This window comes from Ornithorhynchus anatinus, chromosome 10, assembly GCF_004115215.2.
Source record: "Ornithorhynchus anatinus isolate Pmale09 chromosome 10, mOrnAna1.pri.v4, whole genome shotgun sequence".
Taxonomy (NCBI): domain Eukaryota; kingdom Metazoa; phylum Chordata; class Mammalia; order Monotremata; family Ornithorhynchidae; genus Ornithorhynchus; species Ornithorhynchus anatinus.
The window spans coordinates 32511216-32531004 of NC_041737.1; the positions used below are offsets into that span (position 1 = coordinate 32511216).

General features: G+C 51.6%; 1 protein-coding gene across 2 annotated transcripts in view; it reads right to left on the reverse strand.

Annotated features, from left to right (window-relative positions):
- Positions 1–7876: 7876 nt before the first annotated feature.
- The window catches only part of COPS4 (COP9 signalosome subunit 4), a 59646-nt gene continuing 47733 nt past the window's right edge, over positions 7877–19789 (reverse strand). For both annotated transcript variants that reach the window (XM_029073690.2, XM_029073689.2), the window contains exons 8-10: positions 18654–18769; positions 9010–9094; positions 7877–8627 (exon numbers count right to left, since the gene is read on the reverse strand). In XM_029073690.2, coding sequence (XP_028929523.1) covers positions 8494–8627; positions 9010–9094; positions 18654–18769 — 335 coding nt within the window. In that variant the 3' untranslated portion in view covers positions 7877–8493. The remainder of the gene's footprint in view (positions 8628–9009; positions 9095–18653; positions 18770–19789) is intronic.

Consider the following 19789-nt stretch of genomic DNA (forward strand, 5'->3'; position numbering starts at 1 on the left):
TCAGTAAGTACCCGGGAGAGTAATAGCACAATGGAGTCGATGGACACAATCCCTGCCAACAGGGAGTTTATAGGATAATGGGGGAATCCAACACTAAACGAAATCACAGAGAGAGGAAATGGCCGATTGTAGGGATTCGCTAGAGTGAATATCAAGGGGAGGGCGACGCAGAGGGGAGGGCGACGAGGAGAAACGAGGGATTAGTCAGAGAGGGCCTCTTTGAGAAGATGTGATTTTAGAAGGTTTTTTAATCAGTCCATCAGTCACATTTATTGAGCCCTCACCTGACGCTTGTCAGCTGCGTGACTTGGGGCAAGTCACTTCACCTCTCTGGGCCTCAATTCTCTCATCTGTCAAATGGGGATTAAGGCTGTGAGCCCCACGTGGGACAACCTAATCACCCTCTATCTATCCCAGGGCCTAGAACGGTGCTTGGCACGTAGTAAGCGCTTAACAAAACACCACAATTAAAGCGCCATATTGAGTGCTTGGGAGAGTACGACGTAACAGACACATCCTCTGCCCGCAACAAAATGGGGGAGAGTGACGTCAAATGTGAAGGGGGAGAGAGTTCCGGGCCAGAGGAAGGACGTGGGCAAGGGGTTGGCAGCGAAATCACTGCGGGGCGGGAATACGTCTACCGACTCTATAGATACTCCCCCAAGGGCTTAGCACAGTGCTCTGCACACAGTAAGCGCTCGATAAATCCAACCGAGCGAAACAGATGAGATGGGGGTCCGGTGTGTAGGTTGGCATTAGAGGAGCGAAGCGCGCCAGCCGGGCCGTGGTAGACTAATCAGGTTCGGTAGGCGTGAGCCGGTCGAGACCCTTGAAGCCAATGGTAAGTAATAATAATAATAATGTTGGTATTTGTTAAGTGCTTACTATGTGCAGAGCACTGTTCTAAGCACTGGGGTAGATACAGGGTAATCAGGTTGTCCCAGGTGAGGCTCAGTCTTCACCCCCATTTTACAGATGAGGTAACTGAGGCACAGAGAAGTTAAGTGACTTGCCCACAGTCACACAGCTGACAAGGGGCAGAGTTGGGATTCGAACCCATGACCTCTGACTCCCAAGCCCGGGCTCTTTCCACTGAGCCACGCTGCTTCCGGGGATGGACAACCTCTGGAAGTTTTTGAGGAGCGGGGGGAGTTTTAGCGAAATTATCGGGGAGGCGGAGAGAAATACGGACGGGAGTGGGCAGAAACAGAAGGCGGGGAGGTCAGTGAGGAGGCTGAGACGGTAGCCAAGGAGGGAGCTGGTAAGCACTTGAGTCAGAGTCGGTTGGGACGAAGAGTTCTGTTACTCGAGCGGGTCTGGTCTATCGGATGTGAGAGGGAAGGGAGTTCCAGGTAGGAGGAGGGAGGGAGATCCTGCTCCTTTTCAGTTTGTATTTCCGACTCCTCCTCCATCTCTCACTGCGCTGGCTCCGTTAGGGGCCTTCCGTGGTTCGGTTCTGTGACCCTTTCTAGTCTCGGCCTAGGCTCAAATCCTGAGGAGAGGCCATAGCCTTTTTTTTTTATTTTATGGTGTCGGTTACCGTACTAAGAACCGGGGCGGAGACGAGCCAATGGGGCCGGACACAGTCCACGTCCTACTTGGGGCTCAGTCGTAATCCCTACTTTGCAGAGGAGGCAACTGATGCACAGAGAAGTGACCTGCCCGAGGTCACGCAGCAGATAAGTGGCGGAACGTATAGCAGAACCCAGGTTCTTCTGATTCCCACGCCCCTGCTCTACCCATCAGGCCACGCTGCTTCCCTGCCATTTCTACCACGTCCCAAATCAATCTCTTCTTCTCTGAAATCTTGCACCCCATCCTGCCACCACGACGTCTTTATGTGGACATCACGCCGGCATCTCACCATCGGCTCCCTCCTACTCAGGCTTTGAACGCCAGGTGGAACAGGGACGTCGTCCAACCCGATCACCTTGTACCCACTCCAGCGCTTAGAACGGTGCTTGACACCTAATAAGCATTTAAATATCACAATTATTATCTCCAAAACCGCACTCCTCCCCCTTAACTTTCCCATCACAGCTGACTGACTCTCACGCTGATAATAGTCATAATATTTATTAAACCCTTTTTGTGTGCAAGGCACCGAGCTAAGAATAGGGAGAGGATACACAGGTCTCCGTCCCTCATCTTGGCACGATCCCGGACACCTCTCTTTCAAACCTAATATCCAGTCTGTTAGGATGCGGACGGGTTTTCCGCAGCAATTCATCCAGAGGACTCGTTGCGGACCCCCTGGAACTCGCTGACACTTCCAGCCGTGCGACTTCGCGTATCGAGGTGTCAGATGAAGCTGGAGATGCTCGGAAACTAGCTCTTTGGCAAAACTTTGCTCATGGAGGAGGCAGAAGCTTTGGGCATCCTCGCTCCACCGTATCACCCCCTCTCTGTGGCACACTCCACCCCAGCATTCCGATTTATCCTACATGGCATAACCCAGATCGTCGTCCTGAAATATCGCTCGGCCCACATCTCTCCCCTCCCACCAAAACCTCCGCTGGCTTCCTGCCTCCTCTCCCGCACTTCCCCTCCCCGTAAATCTGTGCCGTTCCCCCTCGGAGGCCTCCGATCTCTGGGCCCCATCCAACTTTCTCAACTCATCACGCCCCCCTTGGCCTCCGAACCCAATCTACCCACTCTTGGTGATCAAACGGACGTTCTCAACGCCACCCTCTCTACGGAACTCAACTCACTTGCTCCCTGTCCTTTTGTCAACCTGGCAGCACTAACCCGTAGGCCTAGATCACCCGCACAGTCTCCTCCTCCATTCTTGCGCTCGAGCTGCAGGTTGCTGCTGGAGGAAATCTCGATATCGCGCCAATGTTGTCCACCTTAAGTTTGTCCTCGCATGCTTTAACTCTGCCCTCTCCTCTCCCGGCCAGAACTTTTCCCTTATTGACACCCGTGCCCATCGCCCTCGCCAGTTGTTCCAGACATTCAACTCCCTCCTCCCCACCTTTCCCTTGTCCCAGTGACTCGGCCATCTGCTTTATTTAGAAAATTAACACCATCGGGTGTGAGCTCCCTAAAATCACCTCTGCCCCACCTCAGTCCCTCCAGCTTCTGGCCTCCTCTTCAACTCTCCCATCCATCCCAGCGGTATCTCTAGAGGTTTGCCATCCCTCCAATGCCATCCCCTCCACATGCTCATCAGACCCCATTTCTTCAAACCTTATCAAAATTCCCACTCCCTCCTTCCCTCCCTCACAGCCATCTTCAACTGTTCACTCTCCTGTGGCTTCTTCCCCATTCCCTTCAAACATGCCCAGGTCTCCCCCATCCTAATAAAACTCCCCCCTTGCTTGACCCCACAGCTCCCCCCAGTTACCGCCCCAGCTCCCTCCTTCCATTCCTCTCCAAACTCCTTGACCAAGTTGTCTACCCCCGCTGTCTCCAATTCCTTTCCTCCAACTCTCTCTCGCACCCCCTTCAATCTGGCTTCCGTCCCCCTCACTCCACAGAAACCACCCTCTCAAAGGTCACCGATGATCTCCTTTCCTTGCCAAATCCGACAGACTCTACTCCATCCGAATCCTACCCGACTCGACCTCTCGGCTGCCTCTGGCACCGTGGACCTCCCCCGTCTCCTGGAAACGTTATCCAACCTCGGCTTCAGCCTCTGTCCTCTCCTCGTTCTTCTCTCTAATAATAATAATAATGTTGGTATTTGTTAAGCGCTTACTATGTGCCGAGCACTGTTCTAAGCGCTGGGGTAGACACAGGGGAATCAGGTTGTCCCATGTGGGGCTCACAGTCTTAATCCCCATTTTACAGATGAGGTAACTGAGGCACTGAGAAGTTAAGTGACTTGCCCAAAGTCACACAGCTGACAAGTGGCCGAGCCGGGATTCGAACCCATGACCTCTGACTCCAAAGCCCGTGCTCTTTCCACTGAGCCATGCTGCTTCTCTCTCTGACCGTTCATTCTCAGTCTCCTCCTCTGCCGCTCACCCCCTAACCGTGGGGGTCCCTCAAGGTTCCGTTCTGGGTCCCCTACTATTCTCCATCTCCACTCACTCCCTTGGAGAACTCACCTCCCACGGCTTCAACTTCCACCTCTACGCAGATGATACCCAAATCTACATCTCCAGCTCTGATCTCTCCTCCTCTCTCCGGTGTCGCATCTCCTCCTGCCTTCGAGACATCACTACTTTGACGTCCTCCCGTCATCTCAAACTTAACACGTCCAAAACAGAGCTCCTTATCTTCCCACCTGAACCCTGTCCTCTCCCTGACTTTTCCATCACCACAGACGGCCCCGCCATCCCTTCCGTCTCATGGGCTCGTTATCCGTGGCTCCTCTCTCACTCAACCCATATTCAATCCAACACCAAATACCTTCGATCCCACCTTCACATCACTACAATCCGTCCTTTCCTCTCTATCCTGACTGCTTCCGTGTCAATACAATCACTCATCCTATCCGCATCACTGCGTCGCCATCCTTGCCGACCTCCCAACCTCCTGTCGCTCCCCACTCCAGTCCATTCTTCACTCCGCTGCCCGGATCGTCTATCTACAAAGACGATCAGGGCATGTCACCCCACTCCTCAAAACACTCCAGGCGTTGCCCACCCACCTCCGCATCAGACAAAAACTCCTCACCAGTAGCTTTAAAGCACTTTGCCCCCTCCTACCTCACCTCACTTCTCTCCTACAACCCAGCCGGCACACTCCGCTCCTCTACTGCTAACCTTTTCACCGTGCCCCGATCCTGCCCATCTCGTCGCCGAACCCTGGCCTACGCCCGCTTCTGGGTCGGAAGGCCCACCCTCCTCGAATCTGCCAGACAATGACTCTCCCCCCCTCTCAAAGCCTTATCGAAGGCACCTCTCCAAGAGGCCTTCTCGGACTAAGTCCCGCTTTTCGTCACCCCTCACTCCCTTCTGCTTCGCCCTTACTCCCTCCCTTTGCTCTCTCCCCGCCAAGCCTCACGGCACTTGTGTACATATCTACCATTTTATTTATTTGTATTGATGTCTGTCTTCCCCCCTCTAGACTGTGAGCTCGCTGCAGGCAGGGAATGTCACTGTTTATTGCTGTATCGACTTTCCCAAGCACTCTGCACACCTTAAGCGTTCAATAAATACGACCGAATAGATGAATGAAACAAAGACTCCTCACAATCAGCTTCAAGACCCTCCAACATTTGACCATACCCATCTGCTCTCTTCAGCTGCCATTCTCCCACTTGCTACCTTCGTCCCGCCGACGCCAATCCTCTGAGTCGTTTCTTGCCCGTCTCCCCCTCCTCTGTCTCGACTTAGAATTCTCTTCCCTCCTCACCTGAGACAAACCACAGTCCTCGCCACTTTCAATAGAAATAACTGCGGTTTCTGGCAAGCGCTTACTATGTGCCAGGCACTGTACCAAGCCCTGGGTCAGATACGAGGACATCGAGTCCCATACGGAGATTGCAATCGAAGTAGGAGGGAGAACAAGTTTCAAATCTCCACTCTGCAGATGAGGGAAAGACAAGTTACCTCATCTGGAGGATGAGGATTAAGACTGTGAGCCCCATGTCGGACGTGGAGCGTGTCCAACCTGATGAGCTTCTATCTACCCCAGCGCTTAGCACAGGGGCTGGTACACAGTAAGCGCTTACCAAATTCCCACCCATCCCTCCCCCTCTCCACATAGACACACACACACACAAAGAGGGAACCAAAGTACAGAAGAGGGAAGCGATCTGCCCCAAGGTCACACAGAAAGCAAGCGGAAGAGCTGGGATGAGGACCCAGGCTCTGACCACTAGGCCACGCCGCTTTCTCTAGAGCCTCATATAATTCCATCCTCTCCAACTAGCCTTCCCCGCTTAATTTCCCACCACCCTGGGCCGTAGCATCCTTCAATTCTCTCATTCCTTCATGCTTACTAAGCGCAGTGTGCGGAGTACTGCGTTAAGCCCTTGGAAGAGCTCAATGTAAGAATAAACAAACACATTCGCTGCCCAAAATGAGCTTAGGGTCTACAGGAGGAGAGAGACATTAATACAAACAAATAACAGATACCTACATAAGTGCTGGGGGACTGGGAGGGGGGATGAATAAAAGGAGCAAGTCAGGGCGACACGGAAGGGAGTGGGAGGAGAAGAAAGGAGGGCTTAATCGGGGGAGGCCGGCGGGAGAGATTAATTGTCGGATTCGAGGAGGACGTTCCAGGCCACAGGCAGGACGCGGGCCGGGGGTTGGCGGCGAGATGGACGAGACTGAGGTACGGTGAGGTGGTCAGCATTAGATGAGTGAAGTGTGCAGGCTGGGTTGTGATGGGGCACTTCTGACGTATCTTCACCCTCTTTAGCACTCATGTATGTATCTCTGCTCCATCGATTTAGTCCATTCCAGTTGTATTTTTCTATTTATCTACCCCTCGGAGGCTAAGTTCCCTGTGGGCAGAAGAGGCGTCGCTTCCTCACGACGCTTGTTATTTATTTATATTAATCTCTGTGTCCCACGCTAGCCTGTAAGCTTGTTGTGGGCAGGGAATGTGCCTGTTACATTGCCATATTGTACTCTTCCAAGTGTTCAGTACAGTGCTCTGCACACGAGATCTCGATCAATACATTATTTTGTACTTCCCAAGCACCTGACGTAATGCAGTGCACTGAATGGGTTTTCAGTAAATGCTCTTAAATAATAATAATGATTATAATTGTGATATTAAGTGCTTATAATGGGCCACACACTCTGCAAAGCACCGAGGTAGGGAAAATACAATCAGGTCAGACACGGGCCCCGTCCCACAGGGAGGACTCGAGGCCTACCTAGGGAAAACAGGCAGTTTTTCCCTTTGGCAGACTAGGAAACTGAGGCAGAGAGAAGCGAGAAGCAGTGTGATCTAGTGGAACGGGCACGGGCCTGGGGGCCAGAGGACCCGAGTTCGACTGCCGACTCTGCTAGGCGTTTCCCGAGTGGACCCGGGCAAGTCTCTTAAATCCTCGATGCCTCAGTTCTCTCATCTGTAAAATAGGGATTAACACCGTGAGCCCCATGTGGGACACAGACCGTGTCTGCCTGAGACGTGGCGTGGCTCAGTGGAATGAGCCCGGGCTCGGGAGTCAGAGGTCGTGGGTTCTAATCCCGGCTCTGCCACTTACCAGCTGGGTGACTTTGGGCAAGCCACTTCACTTCTCTGGGCCTCAGTCACTTCATCTGTAAAATGGGGATGAAGACTGTGAGCCCCACATGGGGTAACCTGATTACGCTGTCTCCACCCCAGTGCTGACAACAGTGCTTGGCACATAGCAAGCGCTTAACAAATACTATAATTATGATTACTATTAGCCTGGATGTATCCCAGGGCTCAGTACAGTGTCCGAGTGCCTGGCACAGATTAAGCGCATAACAAATGCCGTCTTAAAAAAAAAGGGAACAGTCTCGCCCAAGGCCACACGGCAGGCAAGTAGCTCTGACCACTAGGCCACGCCGCTTTCTCTAGTCCCTCAAAAAATTCCATCCTCTCCAACTAACCTTTCCCGGTTAATTTCCCACCACCCTGGGCCGTAGCATCCTTCGATTATCTCATTCCTTCATGCTTACTAAGCGCAGTCTTTGAACCCAAGGCTTCCGACTCCATTCGGTCACTCTTTCCACTAGCCTGTCGATGGAAAGCTGGCTTAGCCTCCCCGCAGCGTCTCCACCTGAGGTTTTTGAAAGATCGGTACGGAAACCGGGTAAAACCAAATTCTTTCTTTGCAAATAAATGGACATCTCCTTTTTCCTCCGCTTTCCAATTCGACAGAGCAAAATTTGGCTGTCAGCACTGAAGAATCAGCATGGTTTCAATCTCTCATAGAGTAAAAAAATACCCTTAAGGTGATCTGTTTGGGGGGGGGAGCGGGGAAAAATCAAACGAAATATCGCCTTTCTCAACACAGTCCTCCTTTTAATAGAATAACCCCACTTGCAAGGAACGTTAACACGTCGGTTTTTACACGAATGACCGCAAACTCTTTTTAGCTACTGAAACTGCAGGTCTTCCTCTTAAAGAAAAAGCTTTCAAAATAAAGTGTTGGTTTGATGCAAAGCTTCCTTCAGCGTTAAGTCAGATGAGTAGATTTACGAGTTTGAGGGCGAAGGTCCACGCCTCTTCCGCTGGTCTTGGCGAAACTGGTTCCAGCGGGAGAGGGACTGAAACGCCCCCGCCGTCGCCCGAAGGATGGAATCCGGCATTTGCTGGAACCAAGTCGGGCGTGGCGGTCCTCCCTACCCGCTGCCCCCGCCGCCCCGGGGCCCGCCGAGCCCGCCCGCGGTTCCCAGGGAGGAAAAGCTTGGGCAGGTGCAAAGGGTCACATGTTCACGACTGCCAGGGGTGCCGCGGGACTGGCCGTGTCACAGAAACACCGCTTCCGGACCCAACGGGAGGCACGGGAGGGGCTGGCTCGCGATGTCGAGGGTCGGCGTCTGGAAGCTTTCCGAAGAGCTCGGCGCGATCGGGAAGAAGCCGCATTCAAACCAAGAGAAGCCTGGTGCAGATTCACTGGGCCATCTGAGCTTCCATGGCCTGGGCTGTCCATTCTGGGGCGGTCTGACTGATTTTCTCCAGGAGATTGTTCACCTGGAAGCAGAGGGACTGGATCTGCTTGTCCCATGTCGGCAGAGCTTCACGCGCTAGGGAGAAGAGAGGGAAGACGGACGGGACCGGAATTAATCCCTCGGCCTTCCCCGAAGTCCTCACGCTCACGCAGGGGTCAAAAAAGGGTCCATATACGATACCACTCCATGTTAAACATGAAAAAAGTCAAGAAATGAAACCCAGAAATCATCATGTCAATTACAGCAGGCAAAATGGCACTAGGAAAACTATCATTACGGCGGGATTATTCCCTCTAGAAGCCCCCAAAAAGGAGGTGTCGCTCGAAGAATAAAACCGCACCGCCCCCTACTGCGAAGGAATACGAGTAAGAGTGATTTTTTTATAGTCTCAAGGCCTGATTACGGTTAATTAGTGCTGTCCCTTCAAAGCAAAATGGACCACGAAAACACATCTTACTTTCAAAATGAACAATTCCATCAATCTGATCAATAAATCCATTCATGCGTCCCTCGGTTATCATTTGAGACGCTATCTTCTCGGCCTGGAAAACAAGAATTAAACATCTTCACAATCTGCGCGTTTTTCCAAACGCCTGGCAAGCGCTCAGCCCGGTGATCCGCACGCGGGGAGCTCTCGGTAGATGCGACCGAAGGAATCCGTGGAGGTTGGCTTAACCACGTGATATCGCTAAAGTCTCAACGCAGGGAAAATTGTTTTGAATAGCCGCTAACAAATAGAAGACTGCGGGAATATACGTCAAATCTGACCGATCGCGTTTAATAAAGGAGTATTTAAGCATTGACGGACCACATGCACGCATTCACGAACACTTCACTCTCGGCTAGTTCTCAGGATCTACTCTACATGCCAAATGCCACTTCTGCTTCCAATCCCCTACCCGCTGACCGTTCCATCTTCCGATCAGTCGATCACATTTAGCGAGCGCTTATCGTGCGCAGGGCCGTACTCGACGCTTCGGAGAGCGCGACACGACAACGTGATGGATGCGTTCCGTTCCAGCCATCCCAAGGCCCGATCGCAAGTCGGCTCCACTCTGGTACCCACCCCCCTCTTCACATCCAGGGCAGAATTACTTTTAATATTCGACTTGGTTTTCATTTCTGGAACTTTTGGTTGAATGAATCTCTACAAGGCAGCTCTTGCAAACGCGGGTTTAAAGAAATACAGGAGAGGGAAAGATCGGACCGAGAAAGGGTGGGGTTCTGTCCGGTTCACCGGACTCTTCCAGGTTCAGGTTTTAATCCTCCTGCATGTCACGTTCAGTCGCAGGGGAGGCCTTCGCCTCAGGTGTACGACAGCCAAATGAAGGCTCGGCAGTCTCTTGAAAATGTTGAATTCCAAAATCTTTCCTGCTCCCTATCCAGGTGGTGTTCTCTGATCCCATTCCCCCGTCACCTACTGAAACCCCCCTGCTTCCACTCCCCTTCCCTCCCTGACCATCATCTTCCCCTCCGCCAAACGCGCTTACATTTTCCTTTATCCTAAAAAAGCCTTCGCTGGATTACTCTTCACCTCCCAAGCTTCTCAAACGGACTGGAGCGCACCGCTATCTTCACTCCCTCTCTTCCAACTCCCTTCTCGACGCCTGGGAGTCAGAGGTCATGGGTTCTCATCCCGGCTCTGCCGCGCGTCAGGCGTGTGAGCCTGGGGGAGTCACTTCACTTCTCTGGGCCTCAGTTTCCTCATCCGTAAAATGGGGATGAAGACCATTAGCCCTTCGGGGGGACAACCGGCTTACCTTGTATCTACCCCGGCGCTTAGAACACTGCTCGGCACATAGTAAGCACTTAACAAATACCAATGTTATTATTATTATTCCTATAACCTGGCTCTTCCTTCCACTGAGATTGTGCTCTCCAAGGTCGCCAACTCCAATGGGCTCCAGGTTTATCCTAATCCTCCATGGCCTTTCAACCCCCTTTGACATTTTCAACACCAACTTTCTGAAAAGGAGATCCAATCTCGGTCTGACTGACATAAATCTCCCACAGTTCTCCTTTTACCTCTGTGGCTGTTCCTCCCGAGTCTCTCGTTCTCACCCACCATTCAGTACCCAGCTGCAGGTATAACTCATATCTTTGTTCCGCGTCTTCTCATTCTACACTCAGTTCTTTGGGGAGCTCACGTCCTCCCATAGCTTCGGCTGCCGCCTCGCCATCATCTGTTATTTCGTATTTATATTTTTATTGTCTCAGCGATTCTTGTAACCGACTGCCCCGCCGGGGACCACGTCTGATATTCTGCAGTTTCTTTTTTCCAGGTGCTCAGTAGAGCGTTCGGTACTAAAATACTATTACTATTCCAGGACTAAAATACTATTACTATTCCGTGCAGGTAACTCCCAAATCTTTCTCGCTAACACCAACCTCTCAACTCCTCTAAAACCTCGCATTTCCTCTTGCCTCGTGGAGGAGCCAAGAACTTTACGAGTTCAAAGCGTCTAAAACGGGAATTCCTCATATTCTTTTCGAAGCCTCCACTAATCTTCCACCTTACTTGACCAACACAGTTGATAACGTCACCACCATCACTGTCCCGGAAGCTGGCAAACCCCAGAATTACCTACCACTCCTCAACATGTTTAACTCCCTCATTTGATTTGTCCATTCCAAGCGCTTAGTACAGTGTTCTGCACATAGTAAGCGCTCAATAAATACTATTGAATGGATTCAGCCTGTTATTCATTCCTGTCGCTCTCTCCTCCACAACCTAATGGTCGCCATCGAGGTCAAGGACCCTGTCTCGTTCCAACTAGATTACTTTATCAAGGGCCTCACTGATCTGTCTCCGAACTCCTCCACTGGAATGTAGCATTTGCTCAGTGTCTGCACATGCAGGGAACTGGGGAGAGCAAGATGCCTTCAAGGAGTTCTCACACTCTCTCACACTCTCTCCCCCTGCAAATCTTCGCTACTGCCCCACAGAGACCTCCGCTCTCTCGATCCCATCAGTCTTTCCAAAAGCATCTCTCCTCACCTTGCCGCCCTGTCCTCACTTCCCACTCTCGACGATCAGGTCTCCGCTCTCAACTCCACCCTCTCTACTCATCTCGACTCTCTCGCCCCCCTTTCCCTCCGCCGCTCTCGCTCCACTAACCCACAGCCCTGGATCACCTCCTCCGTCCGCCTCCTACGCTCCTATGCTCGAGCTGCCGAGCGCTGCTGGCGAAAGTCCAAGCACCAAGCCGACCTCACACACTTCAAATTTATCCTTTCCTGCCTTAACTCTGCTCTCTCCTCCGCCAGGCAAAACTTCTTCTCCTCCCTCATCGACACCCATGCCCATCATCCCCGCCGAATGTTCCGGACCTTTAACTCTCTCCTTAGGCCCCCGTTCCTCCCCCTCCCCCATCTCTCACCCCCAATGATCTGGCCACCTATTTCATCACAAAAATCAACACAATCAGGTCTGAGCTGCCCAAAGTCACCCCTCTGCCTCTCCCCTCCCCCCCACCAACCCTCTCCCCTACTTTTCCATCCTTCCCTGCAGTATCCTCAGAGGAGATCTCCTCCCTCCTCGCAAGTGCCACCCCCTCCAACTGCGCCTCGGACCCCATTCCCTCTCACCTTATTAAAACCATCGCCCCTGCCCTCCTCCCTTCCTTAACTTCTATTTTTAACCACTCAATCTCCAATGGCTCCTTCCCCTCTGCCTTCAAACATGCCCACGTCTCCCCCATCCTAAAAAAACCCGCTCTTGACCCCACTTCCCCCTCCAGTTATCGCCCTATCTGCCTACTACCCTTCCTTTCCAAAATCCTAGAACGAGTTGTCTACAATCGCTGCTAAGAATTCCTTAACTCCCATTCTCTCCTGGACCCCCTCCAATCTGGCTTCCGTCCCCTCCACTCTACCGAGACTACTCTCTCTAAGGTCACCCGTGACCTCCTTCTTGCCAAATCCGATGGCTCCTACTCTATTCTAATCCTCCTAGACCTCTCTGCTGCCTTTGACACTGTCGACCATCCCCTCCTCCTCCATACCTTATCTCACCTCGGCTTCACGGACTCCGACCTCTCCCGGTTCTCCTCTTATCTCTCTGGCCGGTCATTCTCGGTCTCCTTCGCTGGCGCCTCCTCCCCCTCCCATCCTTTAACTGTTGGAGTTCCTCAAGGGTCAGTTCTCGGCCCTCTTCTGTTCTCCATTTACACTCACTCCCTCGGTGAACTCATTCGCTCTCACGGCTTTGACTACCATCTCTACGCAGATGACACACAGATCTACATCTCCGCCCCTGTCCTCTCCCCCTCCCTTCGGGCTCGCATCTCCTCCTGCCTCCGGGATGTCTCCACCTGGATGTCGGCCCACCACCTAAAACTCAACATGAGCAAGACTGAGCTCATCTTCCCTCCCAAACCCGGTCCTCTCCCAGACTTCCCTATCACCGTGGATGGCACGACCATCCTTCCCGTCTCTCGGGCCCGCAATCTCGGTGTCATCCTTGACTCGTCTCTCTCGTTCACCCCACACATCCTATCCGTTACCGAGACCTGCCGGTTTCACCTTTACAATATCGCCAAGATCCACCCTTTCCTCTCCACCCAAACGGCTACCTTACTGCTACGGGCTCTCGTGATATCCCGGCTAGATTACTGTGTCAGCCTTCTCTCTGACCTCTCTTCCTCCTCTCTCGCCCCGCTCCAGTCTATTCTTCACTCCACTGCCCGGCTCATCTTCCTGCCGAAATGATCTGGGCATGTCACTCCCCTTCTTAAACACCTCCAGTGGTTGCCTATCAACCTCCGCTCCAAAAAAAACTCCTCACTCTAGGCTTCGAGGCTCTCCATCACCTTGCCCCTTCCTACCTCTCCTCCCTTCTCTCTTTCTACCACCCACCCCGCATGCTCTGCTCCTCTGCCGCCCACCTCCTCACCGTCCCTTGGTCTCGCCTATCCCGCCGTCGACCCCCGGGCCACGTCCTCCCGCGGTCCTGGAACGCCCTCCCTCCTCACCTCCGCCAAACTAATTCTCTTCCCCTCTTCAAAACCCTACTTAAAACTCACCTCCTCCAAGAGGCCTTCCCAGACTGAGCTCCCCTTCTCCCTCTACTCCCTCAACCACCCCCCCTTCACCTCTCCGCAGCTTAACCCTCTTTTCCCCCCATTTCCCTCTGCTCCTTCCCCTCTCCCTTCCCATCCCCTCAGCACTGTACTCGTCTGCTCAACTGTATATATTTTCATCACTCTATTTATTTTGTTAATGAAATGTACATCGCCTTGATTCTATTTAGTTGCCATTGTTTCTACGAGATGTTCTTCCCCTCGACTCTATTTATTGCCATTGTTCTTGTCTGTCTGTCTCCCCTGATTAGACTGTAAGCCTGTCAAACGGCAGGGACTCTGTTGCCGACTTGTTCATTCTAAGCGCTTAGTACAGTGCTCTGCACATAGTAAGCACTCAATAAATACTACTGAATGAAAGGAGCTGACAGTTTAGTGAGGGAGACAGGCACAAGTTTATTTACTGATGAGGATGGAAAGATATAAAGGTGAATACGTATTTTAGTGATGTAATGATAGGAGTACTGTTTATTAATAGTATAGTGCTGGTTATGGCACTATCAGTAATAATAGTAGATATGTGCAAAAGTAATACAGGCAGTTAGGAGTCCAGCGCTTCGAACAGTGCTTGGCACGTAGTAAGCGCTTAACAAATACCAACATTATTATTCTAAGTGCTCAGGCGTCAATTGCGAGGGGGCTAGACCTAGGCAAAAGAGCTGGAATTTTTGGAGAGCTTTGAAGGTGAGGAGGGCTGTGGCCAAATAGATTTAAAAGGAGCTCCAGGCAGTTGGGAGAACATGACCAAGAAGAGATCACAGGTGGGAGGGGGGAGAGTGAAGGAGAGTGAGAAGATTCACTTAGAAGGAGTGGAGAATGTGAGCTGGCGAGGAGCAGCGTGGAGCAGAGAAGTAGTGTGGTCTCGTGGAAACAGGACAGGCCTGGGAGTTTAAGGATATAGGTTTTAATCCCATCCCCACCACTTCTCTGATGCACGATCCTGGGCAAGTCACTTGACTTTTCCGTGTCTCAATTCCCTCATCTGCGAAATGGGGATTCCCCCCTACTTCAACTGTGAGGCCCCGCTGGACCTGATAATTTATTATTATTATTTCTGTTTCTGTTCTAAGCGCTGGGGTAGATGCAGGGTAGTCAGGTCATCCCACGTGAGGCTCACAGTCTTCACCCCCATTTTACGGATGAGGTAACTGCGGCACAGAGAAGTTAAGTGACTTGCCCCCAGTCACATAGCTGACGAGCGGCAGAGCCGGGATTCGAACCCATGACCTCTGACTCCCAAGCCCAGGCGCTTTCCACTGAGCCACGCTGCTTCTCTATAATAATATAGATAATCCCGTATCTACTTTAGCCTTAGTAGAGTGTTTGGCACATGGTAAAAGTTGAACAAATGCCCTATTTTTTAAGCGATTAAAGAGAGCAAATAAGGGATTGTCTCTTATTCCAAATAAGAGATTTCCATCCCATCACCAGAGCATTTAAGTACATAATCCATCTGTCATTTATTTTTAGTATTAATGGGACTTATTGGGCACCTACTGTGTGCAGAGCACTGTACTGAGTGATTGGGGGGAGGGGGATGCAATAAAAGAGAGTTGACAAGTTCCCTGAGGTTGGCAAGCTTTCAGTCTAGAAAGCTTTTGGACTGTAAGCTCACTGTGGGTGGGAAATGTGTCCATTATATTGCTATATTGTACTCTCCCAAGCGCTTAATACCGTGCTCTGCACACAGTAAGTGCTTCATAAATATGACGGATGGGGAGGCAGGCATTTATTATATATATTTATATAATTTAGAGATACGTACATAAAATGGCATTGTGGGGCAAAAAAGCAATGCCCGGGGGGCACGGATGTCTGTCTCCCTCTCTAGTCTTTAAGCTCCTTTGGGGCAGGAGTTGTGTCTACGTACTTTATTGTATCGTTCTCTTCCGAGGGCTTCGTAAAGTGCTCCGCGCGGAGCATATGCTGAGCAGACACCCCCGATTGATCGATGTGAAACTATAGAGCAGGACAGAAGTCGGGGCCGGAGAAGCTTCTTTGGGAGTCACCTGTGTAGAGGTGGTAGGTGAAGCTGTGGTCATGGATGGATGAGGTCCTGAGGGACGGTGAGGTGAGTGCGAGATAAGCAAAGGACCCAAAGGTAGGGGAGGAAAAGTGGAATAAGAGCCAGCTAATGATATTCGGAAGGAGGAGTCGGAGGCTCGGGAGGGTGGCACGTCGTTCAAACCCAGGTGGGAGCGTACTGGGAGGAGAAGGGAGTCATCGCCAGTGTTGAAAGCAGCCAACTAGTCGGGGGGATTAGGGAAGAACCAAGTCCATAAGAATTGGCAGCGTGGAGACGCGGTGAGCCCGGGTTCCCTCAGCCCTTGCCCCCGTAGGAGAGCCGGAACTCCTGAGAGTAACCCCAGGATCCGTTGTTTCTCTTTTGGGAACAGGTGAGAACTGAGGGACTCCACCAAACAAATCCCAATTTTTCATATATACACGTCACCAGTTAAGGACCCAGTCGTCCACATATCCCATCTTTCCGTTTCCCCTTTGCGATCTGTATTTTTTTTTTACCCTCTTAAATGATAAGCTCCCCGAGGGCAGAGAGTTTATCTAATTTTTTTGACCTCTCCCAAGTCCCTAAGCACACAGTAGGTGCTCGATACTACGGATGGACTGGACAAGAATCAAGGTGGGAGTTTGGACGGTGGAATGCGGAGACGACTTTTTTAGAACAGGGAAGACTTGCGTGTGTTGGTCGTCACACTGTGTAATTTCCCCACCCCAATTTTTCAGGGGAAAAGGTGACTTTTTGACCCACACACGCTGCAGGCTGTAAGAGGAGATGCATTAGAATGCGATCATGCAACACAGACAGGCTCGCAGAAGGGCTGGGGAGTCTCTTCCGTGAAACAGAGCGCGTCTGGAGGAGAAGAGAGGCGGGAGGCAAATTCACTGAGCGCTCGGCACTTAGGAGAGCAAGAGAAGCAAGAAATTTCAAGTCACTTCGTCCCTCTCTTTCTTCTCCCCACCTAGCTTTATGCAAAAAGGGGGCGGTAATAATGCAAATAAAGACAGTATTTCTCTTTTCAAACATTTGCCACAGCCACAGAGCTCGTGAATGACTTTATCTGTCAATTGCCATCCTTCAACTGTAATTTTTTTGAGGGTTCTGGGTCTCTTAATCGTACCCTTCTAAGAATACAGTGCTTGGCACACGGTAGGCACTGCATAAACAATACCGAATCAGCGACTGGATAAATATTCCCAATCCAGATTCCATTTACTGTTTAATATTAATATAGGAATTTGCAGACAAAAGGACAGGATGGAAAAAAGATCTGTCTCTCTTGAAGTGCAGTTTAGAACCTGCGCCATGCTTGAAGGCAGAACTTCTAATCCATCTAAAAAATATAATGTCCTTTGTATTAAACTTGTCAAAGGGCGGACTTTTTAACCTCTGCACTCTCATTTTTTCAGATCAATAAAGACAGAGATAATACCTGCGGGCACTACTAAGCGCTGGGGTAGATATAAAATAATCAGGTCCCACCGTGGGGCTCGCAGTCTGAGGAGGAGGGAGGACAGGTAGTAAATCCCTGTTTTGCCGATGGGCGAACTGAGGCACAGGGAAGTTAAGTAACTTGTCCAAGGTCGCACAGCAGGTTGAACTCTGGCCTGATTCCGAGGCCCGTGCTCATTCCACTTGGCCACGCTGTTTCGCTGAGGGAAAAAAACCCCCACAGAAACCGGGAAAATATGGTGAAGATACAGTCGTAACTGTAAGTTCCTTGTGGGCGGGGAACGTGTCTACCAACTCTGTACTCTCCCAAGCACTTGGTAGTAATAATAATGTACTTATTATGTGCGAAACACTGTTCTAAGCACTGGGGTAGATATAAGATAACCAGGTTGGCCATGGGCTTACAGTCTTCATCCCCATTTTACAGATGCGGTGACTGAGGCACAGAGAAGTCAAGTGACCGGCCCAGGTCACACAGCAGACACGTGGCAGAACACACATCTTCTGACTCCCAGGCCCGTGCTCATGCCACTAGGTCACGCTTCTTCTCTGGGAGCCGAGAGCCTGGGAGCCCCTCCCAAGTCCCCAAAACCCCCGCGGCTCCTGGCCGTGCCGCGGCAGAGCTGGCCGGCGAGCGGGGGCGGGGGAAAGGGAAGACTGGAGTCAGCCACCTTGGCCGGGGCCTGGGGAAAGGTTCAGTGCCGGGAGCAAGCTGCGGCTTCTCTTGATGGGGCGATCCCAGGATCGTGCGCCACAGTCTACCACCTGACCAGCAGGTTGGGGGGTCCGGGCCCGCCCCCAGCACCATCTCCCTGTCCTGGTGTCTGCCACACCCGGGGGCATCACAGACTGTGCCCGTGGGACAGTCCCGCTGAAGACGCCTCAACGTGAACCCCGGGGGCAACCGGTCGCCACCCACCAAGCCCTCGGGCCCGACGCTCAGGGTTCCGACGAGGGGCTCTGTGAGCCCGTACCGGCCCCGACCTCCCCGCTCCGCGACCCAGGTGAGGGGAGCAGGAGCCGAAGGATGCCGAAGCTTGGATGGACACCTCCAAACCCCGGCTTTCGCCCCCACTTCACCACTCGATGAACGTGACTTTTAGAGCCCTAGAAATGGGGGCCCGTCGATCCCGAGGGAGGGGAACAGCAAGAGTGTACATGCAGCAAACTCCTCATCGGACCCAAACCCCGATATGAAAAAGCCCCATGCGGTACACTGCGCACGGTAAACGCACGAGAAATACGATCGGTTGACTGCTTTGAAATTACTTTAAGATAGACGCCCAACACGCGCTCCTCAAATTTCTCATTTAAATCTAGAAAAAAAAAAGGTTTCCATATTTAGTTCCCCTTACTATGATACCAAAACATTTGAAAAATTAAGCTGTTTTTCAGACCCACTGAACGCTCCCATAGTTATCTGCCCGCGTTTTCATTTAGGCTTTCTGAAAACAACCGCTAAGCATCACTTGACGAGAGTTTGGCTCATTCTCTCCAAATCTAAAAGCTTGCTCCTGGAATTTCCTTAACTCAAGCCGAAGAAAATACCTTTGCTGCGGGGATCTCTAAGAGTGCTCCAAGTTCTTCGAAGGTAATATTATTATATAACTTGCTTGCAGACAACAGATTGTGTTCAATGACGGCTCTGTCCAAGATGCTGGAACCTTAAAGGATTACAAAGAGACAGATTAGGATGGAGTCCCCTAAATCCAGAACGGCCATTCACGCAGTTCTTCCAAGTACCGTGGGGCCTCCGCTGAACAAACAGGATCTTTGGCTGGACGAAACCCTGCTCGGATTCGGCGAGGGCAACACGTTTCTACCTTCTTACCGATTTTAAGCTACTTTGGAGCCGTCTTTGAAGATCACGTGACGTGTGACCGATCATTCAGGTGAACCCCAATCCCACCTGAACCAACTGCAATGACTCACTCGCTGCGAGAGGTGAGAAGCGTGAAGAAGAAAGCTTGATAGGACATCTCAGATTCACCAGAGCAGCGCCCGGCAGCCAGGTCAGAAAGCAGAACTTGATTAATTAGCAAAATTATGCTGTGTTTAAGCCTGGGTGCGACTCGGGCACCGATGCCATCGTTGAGGCCTACACGAACGCACATTAAACCGGTTGGGCCCATCACGGGGGTTAAAAAAAGGCCCCGGGGACTGAGGATAGGGGGAGCAGCAGGGGCCTGGGAGTCAGAAGGTCACGGCTTCTACCTCTTGTCTGCTGGACGGCCTTGGGCTGGTCACTTCACCTCTCTGCACCTCAGTTACCTCACCTGTAAAATGGGGACTGAGACCGGGAGCCCCACACGGGACAATCTGAATACCTTGAATTTACCCCTGTGCTTAGAAACATTGCTTATCACTTCAACAAACACCATTAAGTATTATAATCATGATTATTAATAACAAATATCACAGTTATTACTATCAAGAAGCTCCAGGGGAGAGAAGGGGCAAGGGTTCTAAGGAGTTTGCAGGAGTTTGGGGGCTGCGGAGGAAGGGAAGAGGGGAAGGGGGATTAGAAGGGTCCGCGGGGGAGAGAAATGACAGCGGGGAGAGGAATGGAATCCTTATTTTTCTGGGTCTGCAGGATCAGACCTGGGGAAGCAGGGGGACTCAAGCCCGGGCATGCCGGAGAGGCTTTGGTTCCCAGTTTTCTTCCACAGTGCCTCCTTCCTTCC